The sequence below is a fragment of the Pyrenophora tritici-repentis genome, chromosome 6, assembly GCF_003171515.1.
Source record: "Pyrenophora tritici-repentis strain M4 chromosome 6, whole genome shotgun sequence".
Classification (NCBI taxonomy): Eukaryota; Fungi; Ascomycota; class Dothideomycetes; order Pleosporales; family Pleosporaceae; genus Pyrenophora; species Pyrenophora tritici-repentis.
Genome location: NC_089395.1, coordinates 572,443 through 586,251, shown reverse-complemented (window position 1 = coordinate 586,251; position 13,809 = coordinate 572,443). Strand labels below are relative to the sequence as shown.

At 50.4% G+C, this 13,809-nt stretch overlaps 6 protein-coding genes across 6 annotated transcripts; 4 read left to right on the top strand and 2 right to left on the bottom strand.

Annotated features, from left to right (window-relative positions):
* Positions 1–1,263: 1,263 nt before the first annotated feature.
* PtrM4_114620 (uncharacterized protein) lies at positions 1,264–1,542 on the bottom strand (the record flags this gene model as incomplete). Its single annotated transcript, XM_066108136.1, has 1 exon — positions 1,264–1,542. The coding sequence occupies one exon, from the start codon at positions 1,540–1,542 to the stop codon at positions 1,264–1,266; it is 279 nt and encodes a 92-aa protein (XP_065961321.1).
* A 1,898-nt stretch (positions 1,543–3,440) lies between these two features.
* Positions 3,441–3,756, bottom strand: PtrM4_114610 (uncharacterized protein; the record flags this gene model as incomplete). The annotated part of the gene is made up of 2 exons (XM_001934847.2): positions 3,441–3,611; positions 3,661–3,756. The coding sequence occupies 2 exons, from the start codon at positions 3,754–3,756 to the stop codon at positions 3,441–3,443; spliced, it is 267 nt and encodes an 88-aa protein (XP_001934882.1).
* Positions 3,757–3,946: 190 nt separating this feature from the next.
* PtrM4_114600 (NtpF, Archaeal-vacuolar-type H+-ATPase subunit H) lies at positions 3,947–4,557 on the top strand (the record flags this gene model as incomplete). The annotated part of the gene is made up of 6 exons (XM_066108135.1): positions 3,947–3,949; positions 3,998–4,036; positions 4,088–4,121; positions 4,174–4,182; positions 4,233–4,333; positions 4,393–4,557. The coding sequence occupies 6 exons, from the start codon at positions 3,947–3,949 to the stop codon at positions 4,555–4,557; spliced, it is 351 nt and encodes a 116-aa protein (XP_065961320.1).
* A 486-nt stretch (positions 4,558–5,043) lies between these two features.
* Positions 5,044–6,474, top strand: PtrM4_114590 (LipA, acetyltransferase and hydrolase protein; the record flags this gene model as incomplete). The annotated part of the gene is made up of 8 exons (XM_066108134.1): positions 5,044–5,227; positions 5,280–5,287; positions 5,334–5,566; positions 5,726–5,853; positions 5,900–6,134; positions 6,187–6,309; positions 6,363–6,397; positions 6,449–6,474. 8 exons carry the CDS (start codon positions 5,044–5,046, stop codon positions 6,472–6,474), a joined length of 972 nt encoding a protein of 323 aa, XP_065961319.1.
* Positions 6,475–7,046: 572 nt separating this feature from the next.
* PtrM4_114580 (arrestin) lies at positions 7,047–8,484 on the top strand (the record flags this gene model as incomplete). Its single annotated transcript, XM_001934844.2, has 2 exons — positions 7,047–7,367; positions 7,420–8,484. The coding sequence occupies 2 exons, from the start codon at positions 7,047–7,049 to the stop codon at positions 8,482–8,484; spliced, it is 1,386 nt and encodes a 461-aa protein (XP_001934879.1).
* A 1,647-nt stretch (positions 8,485–10,131) lies between these two features.
* On the top strand, positions 10,132–13,662 carry PtrM4_114570 (Tymo-45kd-70kd multi-domain protein; the record flags this gene model as incomplete). Its single annotated transcript, XM_066108133.1, has 7 exons — positions 10,132–10,291; positions 10,347–11,727; positions 12,502–12,643; positions 12,704–12,865; positions 12,920–13,246; positions 13,309–13,385; positions 13,437–13,662. The coding sequence occupies 7 exons, from the start codon at positions 10,132–10,134 to the stop codon at positions 13,660–13,662; spliced, it is 2,475 nt and encodes an 824-aa protein (XP_065961318.1).
* Between the last annotated feature and the right edge of the window lie 147 nt (positions 13,663–13,809).

Sequence of the window (13,809 nt, the reverse complement as noted above, 5' to 3'; positions counted from 1 at the left end):
GTCTTTCCATTATAGACAATTAACTACATGGAGTAACCGAGTCATTCCGCAATACACCCAGCACCAACCCCAGCCTCCCCCTCAACAAGTAATTAACACCCATACATACGTTACAAGGACTATAAAACAGTCTTTCCCTAATCGGAATGTAAATTACATACAAATCAACTCACGTGCACGCCTTTACCTCCGCACCGCCGCTGTCGAAGCGTCGACCATCCGATGCTCCGGAGCCGCTAAACCTAGTTTGACGAATCGAGGCGTTCATCATTCTTGTATTGTGATACTGCGTAATCTGTGACTATTGCTTGCGTAGTCTTGTCTCTGGGCCAAGCATGTAGAGGCTTGACATTTTAGTATCTAGCATGGATGAATGGGTGGGTGAATGACGACGTGGAGGGTTGGCCGGGGCGGTGAAGTTGCGAGACTGCTGCACCTAGCTATTAACACTTTTGTATCTGTGAAGTGCTAGGCGGAAGCGGAAAGTGTTGGATAGATGCTGAGAGTGTAATTTGAAATTTGAGTTCAGGGAGAAGTGCAAGGAAAGGCACGACGATGCAAGTTGCGTGAGTTGATATGGCTACCGTGTAAGCTTTATGTTGCAACCTCGGTCTTAAAACCGTAAAACTAGGAACTCTTTCAGAATTGAAGTGTTTGATGACAGCGCGGAGGCCTTTATACAGAGCAGCCTCTCAGAGAGTGATGAATTCACGAGAGACAACTCTCCATCTACGCGTTCGCTCCTTTTTCTCATCACTTACACTTCCATGCACAGCAGAAGAGAGATATGGAACGCAAAATAGCCCAGATAAAGATCAAGCTTACTTCGTCTCTTCTTCTCATACCAAACTTCACACAAGTATCAGTACATACACCCATTCCCATGTCACTCAGCGACCCACTCCTCCAAGCAAGAAGGCATAAGCAGTCATGCACTCGCACTACCCATCACACCAAACTCAGCAGACAGGGTATTGGATAGAAACGTATGATTAAGTCTAAAACTCGTATTTGCCCAAAGGTCGGGAGAAAAAAAGCCAACTTCGGGGGTATATATCCATAAGCCCAGCCTAATCCAGTCCAAACCATCTCAACCGACAGGAGAAAAAGGCCTTTCTAAAAACCAATGATGCCTCCCAAAACGCAATCAAAAACAAAACAAAACACCGAAAAAGAGAACCTCATAGCTTCATCATAGTAATACAACCCCCTAGGTAATCAAAACCAGAGACACCATCTTCTGCAGGTCCAAGACGGATGGGTTTACATGAAGACACCAGCAAGAACCATGACACCAACGACATAGTACCCAGTGTACTTTCCAACCTTCAAGTCAACGGCCGCACTACTTCCCGGCGCGGTCGTTCCCTCAGGCAGGGTACCGTTCAAAACAAGCGTCTTTGTGCCATTGACATCAGACACGGTAACGAGAGACTTGTCGAGGGCGGGGTAGCTTCCGTTGCCAACAAGGTCGTCAACGTACGAGTAGTCACCGTCGTTCTCGTCACAACCGCAGGAGCTGTTTTCCTGGCATAGACACATGACGGGGAGAGTCTCGTTGCGGCCCTGAGTTTGGCGTGTCCAGAGGTCGCGCTTGTTGTTGTTATTGTTATCGTTATCGTCGTTTGTGGCGGACTGGTTGTAGAAGCGGTAGGGGTTATTGTAGTGGTATGGGTATACGCTGGCGAGCCATAGACCGGGCATGATGAACAGCATGGCTGCTGGGAGAATCAAAGCGCCGGCAACAAGACCCTTTCCAGGTGTGCGACTACCGGCTCTGTATGGCTGTGCTGCGCCAAACGATCGTGGTGCACCGGAGCCTGAGCTGGTGCGTCCACCACCACCGCTAGATGAGCCGCTTGTGCGTCCGCCGCCACTACCACCGCTACTACTCCCTCCTCCTCGGCCACCACCTCCTTTGCGACGCTCTAGTGTGTGCTCTGGTGAGAGGAGTTCTGAGGGTGGGACGACGCGGCGCTCTTCGAGTGCGTGCAGCGCATTGTTTGTTTCGGGGATCGAGGCAGCGGTGATTGCCTGCGCGGCGACGAAGCAAGTGAGAAACTGTGAGACCTTCATGTTGAAGGATAAAGTATGATGATGGTGCGAAGGAGTCGCGGAACCCTGAATGTGCAACTTGAGTCTAGTTATACAAATGAATCCTCAAATATAATGTAAGGGGAAGTACAGGAGCAAGATTTGAAAGTTTGCTCGGTGATTGTATAGCCGTCTGCTAGGGTGAGGTTGAGGATGAAAGTGCGATTTTGTGGAGAGGCAGGCATGGGTCTTTAAGCCTTTGCAATCTGCGTCATGAAAGAAGGACCCTGACGTAAACTGGAAAGAAGGGTGGAACCAACGCCACCACGCAAAGATGGTACTAGGTAAGAGCCTAACGGTGTGTTGGCTTGCCTAACCAATCTGAATGATAAGTTTGGTGGCTGATGATCCTTTGACAGTCTTTCGCCGCCGGGCTGTGAAGGCGCCGTCGCCGAAGAACTGCCTTGCAATCTGCGCAAGGGAGCATAGACACTTGGCGAAGCTGACACTGAAACTGATAACCACGAGATTTCACTCCATTACCAGCACAATCTGCACTCCTCTCCATTTCGTTGTTGGTGACGCGCGATGACATCCAGATCCGTATGACCTCATAGGTCACTACATGCCAAGACGTTATAGTACAATACCTGAACCAAGTGTGTGGCCACACGCATCATCGGGCAACCAGCCAACGAACCAGGGGAAGCAGACTTAGCCGGATACCCGATCACAACTCGATATGGTTCAATAGCAAGTTATGCACTGCCATCGCTAGGAAATGCTATCATGACTAGGAGCGCAGTAGTGCTCCCGGGCATACACATTGCGCAGATCACATGGATACCAAGGAGAAAGATATGCACATTTGGGGCAGTGTTTTTGACGCTGGCAATATGTGCTTGGTGCTTTGTTGGCACAAACGAAGCCGATTATAGACAATGGGTAATCGCCTAACCGCGGCCCAAACCTTGGCAATTGTGATAGACGTTGGCCTTGCCACGATACAGGGCGCCTGAAGAATGAATGATGCTTTATCCTTGTTGGCATTCATTTCACTTGATACATGTCGTTTGTCTCTTTGACTTGCCGTTGTGTATCAGAGCCAACTGGTTGAATCTTGCTGTCCATCAGCCGCCATCAAATAATCAATCCATAATTCTGCTGGATTCGATTGGTAGTCCTATTGTATAGACAAATGTCGTGTCTACCATTTAGTCGGCGGTCAAGAATATGGCCAACAAGGCTGCATGTACTCCGGTCCCTTGGCCTGGGAGAACGGGTGGCGCAGCTAGGGCACGTGGGGAACCTGAGGCCTTCTAGAAGGGCTGCGCATGCAAGGCTGGAGCGGCAATATGACTTTTGCTCACCGGCTACAGTTGCAGTAAAGTGGCGGATGTTGAGAATCATCGCCCAGAGTCACCTTGTGACCGTGGTGCAGTAGGCCCCCCTCCATCCGATACCGTCTGGTATTTTCTGTATTCCTGTTCCAATTCTCGCTGCATCTCAAAGTCGGCCTGTCGCTCGCGCTTGACCCGTTGTTGTTCGTAGTCGCGGATAACACCCATATGCATTGCCTGAAGATATCAGCAAAGACGCATGCAGCCGCATATTGTGTATACTAACTGCTTTGTCGGCTCTCTGCGACCAATGCACGAATGCGACAATGCTAATCGCCGAGAAACATGTCGTCGCCAACGTAATCTGAGAGGCTCGAGACATGTTGAGGGCGGTGAAGAAGTTGCAGTGTTGGTGACTGAGTCTGTGTAAAGTTGTAAAGTTGCAGTGGGGACTTATGGCGGGAAGGAGCTTGGGCCGCCGATGCACCATCCGCCAAGGTCATTCGCTGCATCATGTCTCTCCGCAACTCTACCTTGATATAACCAACATCCCCGCAAACCCAACACCAAAGATGGTGAGCTATTCGGAATACGTGGGTTAGAGTGACCGCTGACAGCTGTAGTCCGCCCAAAACTCCGCGGGTATCCAGACCCTGCTCGACGTAAGGCAGCGCAACCCACTATAACATCCGCATAGCTCACACGCGATACAGGCCGAGCGCGAAGCTCAGAAGATTGTCCAGCAAGGTATGTCGCAGTTCGAGTGTGTTAAAGATAGCAGTCGCTAACACTCCAGCAGCAAGAGAATGTAAATGAAGCTTCCGACACCCTACCGAGACATAGCTCTAATGTACCCAGACCGCACCAAGCGAGTAAAGGACGCCCGAAACGAAGCACAAAAGGAGATCGAAGACTACAGGAAAGAAAAGGAGGACGAGTACCAGAAGTTTGAGAAGGAGGTTCGTCAACGACGTCAACACTCTACAGGCTGGGGGGCATGAAGCTGACAACGGAACAGCACAGCTCAGGCAACCAAAAGGCCGAGGAGGATGCAAAGAAGGACACCGACGCCAAGGTCAAGGAGATTGAAGAGATTGGCAACAAGTCTGGCTCCAAGGTCGTCGACCAACTCATCCAGGCCGTCATAACCGCCAACCCCGAGCCGCCGCGAAAGGCAAACTAGACCGCTGGTATAACGTCTGGGTGATGCGCAAGGGCAGCTGCACTTTACTACTTTATGGGGAACCGGACAGGAGGGTACAGTGGTGGAGATGGCTTCCTGTATATGACCTGGTAGCAGTCAGATTCGGACTGCGCCAGTTGAGTTCCAACCAGTATACGATGCATTACGAAAATGTCCTAGCAACTGCAGCTTCATGATGGTGTATGTTGTGCCATTTCTGCTTCAACTGCGACTCTTCTGAAAACTTCCTGTACTTAAAACTCCCACACACGTATCCCGTCGCACTGCACGCATGGGATTGCATAACGTCTGCGGGTCTGATACATGTTTCAGCCTCGATCTGTATCCATCAGTTGTACCCGTCACAGACCCTGGCCGGCAGTTGTCGCTAACGAGCCCTACGTACGTCATCCGTGGAGCGCAACGCGGAACTTCGCAGCTAAACTCCAAACGCGTTCTGGAGTCACATACAATGACAACTACCCAATGATACGAACATGTACTCGGGCGACTCTTCGCTCGCCTATTTCGAGGCCAGTGACATATACTCTAATACCAAAGTATGCCTGTCGTCAGTTCAGCAGCTCGCAATGGCGCAAAGAAGACCCGCGCATCTCAGACTTTGGTCGCGAGATTGTCGATGAGTTTGCTGTAATGCGCGAGAAATATGGTACTTGGGATTATAATCACTTGATTTCACGAATATGGCTAACAGAATCAAGATACTCCTGTACGAGCCCAAGTCCACCCGTACTTTGCAATTCTGATTCTCGCAGAAAAACACCATAGTCCTGGCACATGGGCTCCTTGGATTTGACGAATTGCGTCTTGCCGGCCAATTCATACCAGGAATACAATACTGGCGGGGAATCACAGATGCACTGGCACATAAAGGCATCGAAGTCATCGTCGCTGCAGTGCCACCCAGTGGGAGCATCGAGGCAAGATCAGCCAAGTTGGCCGAGAGTATTGCGCTCAAAGCAAAGGGAAAGCAGGTCAACATCATCGCGTATGTGCACGTATCTCCAGGCAAGATACATATCACTGACTAGTTGCAGACACAGCATGGTAGGAGGATAATCAAGCTGGCACAATTCCTGGTAGCTGACATTGGCTAGGGGTAAACATCATAATGTCTTCCAAGAAACATTGTATTGAGACAACACAGGGGTCTCGACTCACGATACATGATCAGCCAACTTCGACCGACCGACTTCAAGATCCTTTCCCTCACCACCATTGCGACTCCACACAGAGGCTCTGCCTTTGCTGATTACATGTTTGAGACAATAGGCCGTATGTTGACCAGATACATCCATGATTCCAAGCTAAAACAAGGTAGAGCGCCGTATCAAGCGAGTTTACAAGGTCATGGAGTACTTTGGCCTTGAAACTGGCGCCTTCTCACAGCTCACACAAGCATATATGAAGAATGTTTTCAACCCCAAGACACCGGATATACCGGACGTCAAGTATTACTCGTATGGCGCGTCGCTGGAGCCCAGCAAATGGTCCGTCTTTTCGCCTTCGCATGCGATTATCAAGCCAATAGAGGGGGTAAACGATGGGCTGGTTAGGTACAAAAGACGCAAGACTGAGGATGATGTACTGATATCTGACCTTTTACAGCGTCCATTCAAGCCAGTGGGGTGATTATAAAGGTACTTTGATTGGCGTAAGCCATCTTGACCTGATCAACTGGACGAATCGTCTCAAGTGGTTCTTCTGGGAACTCACGGGGAGCAAGCGCAAGTATGAAGGATGCTGCTCATCGACCGGAACGAATCTAGCTGACAAACATGTAGTTTTAACGCTATTGCATTCTATTTAGATATATGTGGTACGGTGACAGCTCCACAACATGAACCAGTAGTGCTAACATAGCCTCCAGATATGCTAGCAAAAGAAAAGCTGTAGTGCACCAAGCGCAAGCTCCGGAATGTTCCATCGCAAAAGTAGCCGCATTCGCCGCCGAGAGAATTGGGCAAGAAACACGATGCTGAAGTAAGACTGGGCATGCTCCAGCTCGGAACTGCGGCTGGGGTGCGATTGTGGCTGTGTACGGCATATTACCCGGTTTCAAGGTGCGACATCGCACCGTATGCACCCAGCTATTGAGCTGAGATATACGGAAAGCAGTCTAGCAAGATCATTTCCAAATATTTGAAATCATTGCTTGCGGCTAGATAGCTACAAAAGACGTCTTGTTTGCTTAGTGCTTATGACGTTGTTGGATCCTGGGAACTTCGCACCCCGCCCTGCTCAATCCGTTTTGTGCCCTTCAGCCTGCGCGCAAACACGCTCATGACTTGACACGCGTTCTCCTGGCTTAGCCTCTGCATTAAAAACAAAATCTATAACATGGCTCCACACTCAAGACTTTTTAACTTCTGACATGTTGCTTCATCTCTGCAAACTGCGCGATTTCCCTCACTCAGACATCGTAGCCTAAAGCAACACAATCGCAACCCCGCGCAGCACGCCTCAAAATGAATGTCAACATTGTGCTCGAGCATCCGCACGAGCACTATACAAATCTCGACCTCATACAGGGCAAGGTCATTTTGCGTGTGCCCCATCCGGCCAATGTAAGCAGCATCATTGTGAAGCTTGAAGGTGAGGGCAGGACACGGCTACTGGCGCCCATACATCCGAGCAGGCCGGACAAACAGAGACCAGTCCTAGAAGTACACAAGTTCTTGTACCAGACACAGGTCTTGCTCCCACCGAATACACGTCAAGAAGACCTCAATCCAAAGGCTATTTTCCCTTTGAATTCTGGTTCTTTTGAATATCCATTTCAGTTCAAGGTAGGCATCCAGTGGTGGCAGCGACTTCCCACACCGCTGACGCGAACAACAGCTTCCTCTCAATACGCAATGCCAACAGTCGAACAACCCCATCTCCAGTGTCTCCTTTACAAATACGATTCCCGAATTCGCAAAAACACCGACACAACACGTCAAGGCTACACTTCCACCAACGCTTAGTGGATTCCCAGGCGAGGCAGAGATTCGATACTTCGTCAAGGTGACGGTAGGAAGACCACAGTTCTTCAAGGAAAACCCAAGGGCAATTGCAAACTTTACGTTTTTGCCTATTGAGCCTCCGCGGCCCGAAAAGGCAGACGGAGAAGCGTATGCAAGAAGACAACATGAATTTTTGGAGAATCCGGGAAGCAAGTCTGTTGCAGGAGGTGTGCAACCGCGCGTAGCCATTGATGCGCGTTTGCCAAACCCTGCGATACTCACGGCCAACCAAGACATACCGCTGCGGGTTCTTGTCAAGAATGTCAGCCCGCGTACAAAGAACATATATCTGCAAATGCTCCAGGTTGAACTCATTGGATATACCAAAGTGCGGGCGCATGACGTATCCCGTACCGAGTCCAACAGTTGGATCCTGTGCTCGTTCAGCAACATGGCGATACCAATTGGCGCCCCTTCAGACCCGCTAGAAACCGAGGTACCCATCAACCCAGAGTACTGGTCTGGAAAGGTTGTACCAAACACCGTCTCGCCAAGCTTTACATCCTGCAACCTCTCGCGCTTCTACGAGCTCGAAGTGCGCGTCGGACTTGGCTACGGAAGCTACAAGCACGGTGAAGATCAGCTCATTGTGCTACCCCTCCGCTTACCGGTCAAGGTCTACTCTGGCATCGCGCCCCCAACGGCACTACTAGCAGCTGGGTTCAATGCAGAATCGGGAAAACCCCCACTTCATGCACCACCTCTTCATACTCCTACCACGGGCTTCAGCGGCCAACCTTCCCAGCCTCCGCCAGCTCCTGTATATGATGATGCCCCGCCAAGCTACGAAGAAGTCGTTGGCCAGAATCTACCGCCTATTAATGGGTATAGGGGAAGTTATATGCCTCCTCCCGTTCCCGAGGGCGCCCCAAGATTCTCCGACGAGAAGAGACGATGAGGAATGCGCAGGAAGCCCAATGAGGCAGGTCCGAAGTAGTCCCATTGCGTCAGGATGATGAGGAGACTGGATGCAAGCGGCTGTATTCGGTCAACGTTACTCGACGGCAACTTGGGGATCGACAAAAAGTAGTTTGGGTCGCAACGGTACGGCCAATGGTGGCCACGAGGGCGTGCGTGCATACTGTACAGCGGGAAGGTGGAGACCTCCCACCTGCAGCTGTTCCACTGTTTCAAGACGATGTGTTTTATCTTTCTTACCCAATAGTTATACTTGACTAATGCTGTTATGAGGATGTCTGTCTGTCGGTGCGGTGGGGAGGTGGAGAAAGTAGTGGAATGAAACGAAACCGGGTAGTATACATCATGTTTCATGTAGTTTCTACATCCAATCATCAATTTGTTTTCGATATAATCTTGAACGCCCATGTGCTTTGGTAGGGGCAGGATGTACCCAGTGCGGGGCCCGTCCCGTGTGACCGGTCAACCTGTAGAAATGATTTGCTTGGTTTGTGTTGTAACGCCACTATGCGGGTGAGGCATTTTCGCGGTGATGATGCTTTTGGCCAAGAGATTGGGAAGGTGGTGTGTAAGCAGAGCAGAGGGAAACGCGTGGTTGTGATGTTGTGGTTTTGCGCGAACGCGTTCTTAACATACACTCGAGATTGATAGCTGCTGTGATGTGATGTGATGTTGTAGCTTAGATCTTGTCGGATGATGTATTAGGAAGGATTTAGTTGTCATCTATCACGAGTTGTACTTATCACGTCTTGGAGTCCATCTACAAGACGGAAGCAGAAGGACGTCGCGATAGTTGTATGGTGTTGACTTTCCATGTACCCAGCCACACCACGCCTCCGGACACTAATCGATAACCTTACATTGACTTGAAACAGACGCGAACTACCAAAAAAAGACATCATTTGTTTATTGTTATTGTCTCCTACGAATCGCGTCTCTCGCCCGCGCAAACTAACAGACGCGTCGTACCTGGCCCTTGACTCAATCAAGGCGCTTCCCACAACCCCCTGCACAAGTACACAAGCCCTACACGCGACTCCGGAGCGCTGACCGCCAGTCCTACGCACTCGCACTCGCCCAGCCACTGTCCCCCAAGACCGAACAACGCACACTACTGCAGGCGCCGCAGACACCATCCCGTGCATGCCAGCCTACGGTTGGCCGAGCGGTGTGAAACGTTTCAAGCCGACGGCCCCACATGGATGGCTGTGTCGAATCGTCGCGTCAAACACCATATATACACGTCTCTGCACCGTGGTGTAGTCGTGTTTTTGCGCAGTGTTGGAGGCTCCATCGAGGTTAGGTGATGGGGTGGCGACTTGGTTGGCGATGAGGGTTGACAAAGTGGTTTTGACTCACACTTGCATTCGTGTCAGTTCGCCCCGCTTTTTTAGAGCATGGCTAGTTTGGGTAAATAGGACTGACTGCGATGGAGGTTCAATTTTTTGGTATCCTTAGGATTTCTCTCTCGTCTTTTTTTCGCTTTCATCTCTGGGAAGATTGGATGTTTGAAACGACGAGTACGATTTATTTACGATTTTTCACCAGATTGATACCTTGATTGAAATCGATTTTTTAAACACAACTACGCTATACTACATTTGCATGAGATTGTACAAGCTTGAACATGTATCACTCACAGCGACAACCACCGTCGCTAAAGCGATCGAATTCCAAAGAGAGCCAGAATAGCTATGGTAGTGCTGCGACTACGGTGTCGCGCGCGAGTTCGAAACTGCTGTTTGGAGAGATTCCATTGACGCCGGCGACGACGGCGGATGGTCGATGTAAGTGCTCCCTCACTGTTGGAACATGCAAGATTCGGGTACTGACAGCACAAAGCAATTCGCTCAAATGGTTCCATTTGTAACCTGGTTCTTTCTACAAGTTCAGTCTTCTTGCGCTTCTGGCTTAATGATGCATGCCGCGATAATTTGCTCGACCATATGGAATCAGAGGATCTATCAAGCTTCCGTCTCGTATGCCATGACTTTTCTGCCAAAGCAGCGCCCCGGTTGTTCGAAAAGATGACTGTTACATTCAAAACATCTACATTTTCCAAGCCTGCGCGAATTGATGCGCTGTCGAGGATAGGCCGCCACGTCAAGACCTTCACCTTCCACATGCCCCACGGACCAGAAACATGCCTTCCACCCATCATCGACCCCTTGACCGGCGCAGAGCAACAGTTCATCTACGAGCCCCAAGTTCAACTCCCCCAACATGGACCTGCAAAGGACAAGGCGCCAAAGTACGGTAGCTGGGAAATGCAAGACCTACTCATCAAACAATACCCACCCCTGTTCCACGCCGCCACAAACGTCCCCGCCTTCTGCGCCGCCTTCTCCCAAATGATTAATCTTACACATCTTAAAATCTCTTGTCCCGGATCCAACAGCCCACGCCATCGCCGTGGTGTTGTAGACTACGCCCTAATCTCGCTCCGCATCGCCATCGAGCGTGCCCCCTTGTACAGTCTCTCAGCCCTATCCCTCCACCCCATCCACCCGTGCGGCCTCCTCTACCTGCACCCCCTGCACAACTTCGGCAGCACACCTTCATCAGCCAAGCGCTGGAGCCAAATCCGCCATCTATCAATCTGCATGGAAAACATTCCCTCGTCCCCGCGGTCTCGCAGCAGCCACTCTACAGAACACCTCCGCGTCCTACACGCCTACCTCTCCACTCTCTCCCGTAGTCTGACCCGTCTTTTCTTCCGGTGGAAAGGGTCGCGTGGTCCTTGTCCGTTGAGTCTGGATCGTGAACCTTGTTTGTCGGGGCAGTCCAGCAAAGCCAACTATGCGGATGAGAGTAATATTCACCCCTCCCAACGAGTAGGAGGAGCAGGAGGTGGTCCCACACCACTATCTTTCCCCCGCCTTCGCACCCTAGCTCTCGAAAACGCAATCATGGATTCCTCACAGATTGCGGATTTCATCACACGACATAAGCGGTCGCTTCGCGAGTTCAACTTTGAAGACGTCAAACTGAGGGAGGGCGATTGGGACAAGGCGCTTGAGCCGCTGACTACGATTACTGGGAATGATAGCTGGAAACAGTATCAAGAGGTTGAGAGTATGGATGTGCCGGTTATGTTGAGTCCGGTTGAGATTGCTCCGCCGCCGAGGGAAATGGCAATGCCGAGGGAGAGGGAAGTAAGGAGCGATGTCAGGATCATGGGTCCGCTTATGGAGGAGGTGCAGGAGGCGATTGAGGAGGTGGGGTACATGGAGAGGAAAGAGAGGGAGAGGGTGTTGTCGAGGTGGTTGGGTAGACCGGTTAGGGGGAGTGCTGCTGTTGTGGGAAGTGCGGGTGGGGGGTGCCGCTGCGACTGGTGGGAGGAGGGGTAGGGAAAGGGAACACGTTCATAAGGATAAGTTTTGGGGTGGTGGGGGCAGGAAGTTGTTGCATTTGAGTACTTGGAAGGCGAGTAACGGGCCCATGTTGGTGTTTTAGGTGGATGGTGGGTGGTATGGCGTCTCTTTTCCTGTTTGTCACGGTCGATCGCTCTCTTTTTTCTCTTTTCTTTTACGGTTATGGCTAACGCTCCTCACGACTTTCATGTCTCTCATTCACGGCCGCGTCATGATAGCGCATGCTTTGTAGTTATATTACTACATCACGATCTTTCAATAGAATTTCCTTTGTATACTTTGAATCTCGACTTGCTCTTTTGCTTCATGTGCCAAGCATAAATGCGTTAAGAGACTACAATGGGACTAATTTGTTCCTCTAATAGATTGTTCCTGTTGACTGCACTGTGTGTTCAGCAGTAGTGCCATAGTCACCCACAGGTACCTCAAAACTTCCGCTTCCGAAACCAAAAACAAAGAATGACGATTAAAGCTACAACTCGACCTTAATTCGAGTTTAGACGCCTCACTCAACCTGTAGTGGTTGAGAAAATTCGATTAGAGAGCCGTTAAGGTTAACTCGGTAGTATTGTGGTGAAAGTGAAGGTGAGAGAAGCGCGATTGTGGATACCTAACCGCGCTAGTGAAGTGAGAGATCGGCTTGCCGTCAGGCGAGGATGGGTGCCGCCAGACTGTCGGGAGGCTGTCACAGGAAAGAACAAAGACAAGAGCCTCGCTGAGACACGGGATAAATCAAAGGGCACTGTTGAGTCTATTTGGAAACAGGTAAGATTTTGCAATGCCGCAACTCGAGCTGGTAACTGACACCACTAGGTGCATCATTAGCTGTACGGCATGAACTCATACATCCGCAACTTGGTGCCAGGCGAAGTTTCACACGAGGACTGTGTCGTGAAAGTCACCAACTGGAACTTGGCAGCACGCATGCTCGGAGAAGCACCTACAAACGAGACCCCTCAAGAGCAAGAGTCCCAGAAGGCAAAGTTCGTAAAACTGAATGACACCATAGAGGAGCTGCAAGTCCTGCTACACGAAACATAGGCAATTGCGGCCCAAAAAGCAACACTGGAGTCCACGGCGGTAGGCCGAAAGGCGAGCAAAGGTGACCGTGCTTGGGCAGGAAAACGGGCACAGTTCTTTAGGAAACGCCAAGAAGAACGAATCGAGCCTCTTCTGTTTGACGCAAAACTTGTCAGCGCAGCTCATACACGAGCTGCCATACTCCTGCCATTGTTTATCCGCGCAAAGGCCAAGAGGGCTCCAGTTTTGCAGAGATGTCAACAAGCAAGTCAAGCTGGCTTGATTCTTATCGATTGCAGATCACAGACCATTCTCTGGGACGTGCCACTGTGCACGAGCCTCTATATTGTCTGTGATCTGCAATCGATAAGAATCAAGCCAGCTTGACTTGCTTGTTGACATCTCTGCAGTTTTGGAGTGAGAGAATCAGCGGTGCTGACTTTATCCCGTCGTTCTTCATGCACATTGACGCCTTCGTGGATGTAGTGTAAGCCAGCTGCTCCTATATCGAATACTTATACTAATCACATATTTGTAGTGCTCTCATGGACAACACGCAGTTGATGAAGATATGGAATTGGCGTATGCTGATTACTTGCGATCTCATCCGTCGTTATATTGTTGCGAGGGATTATCTCCAACATTTCGTGCAGCGCCAGCTTGCTTCGTTCGCAATTCGCTCCTATGCCGTCGTATCTTCTAAAGAGATAGAGGTCAAGAAGGTCATCTTCCATCTCAGCCGTAAGCTTACAGAGGCCAAGTAATCGTCGTGGAAGAGCGTCCCGGTACTGGCCAAGAGAGGCCACGAGAATAACAAGTGGCTTGACAACATAGAAATGTCGGAGGACGAACCGGACTGGTCATCTGAAGCCTCGCCTTCAGAGGATGGAGAAGATGGTGACGATGGTGGT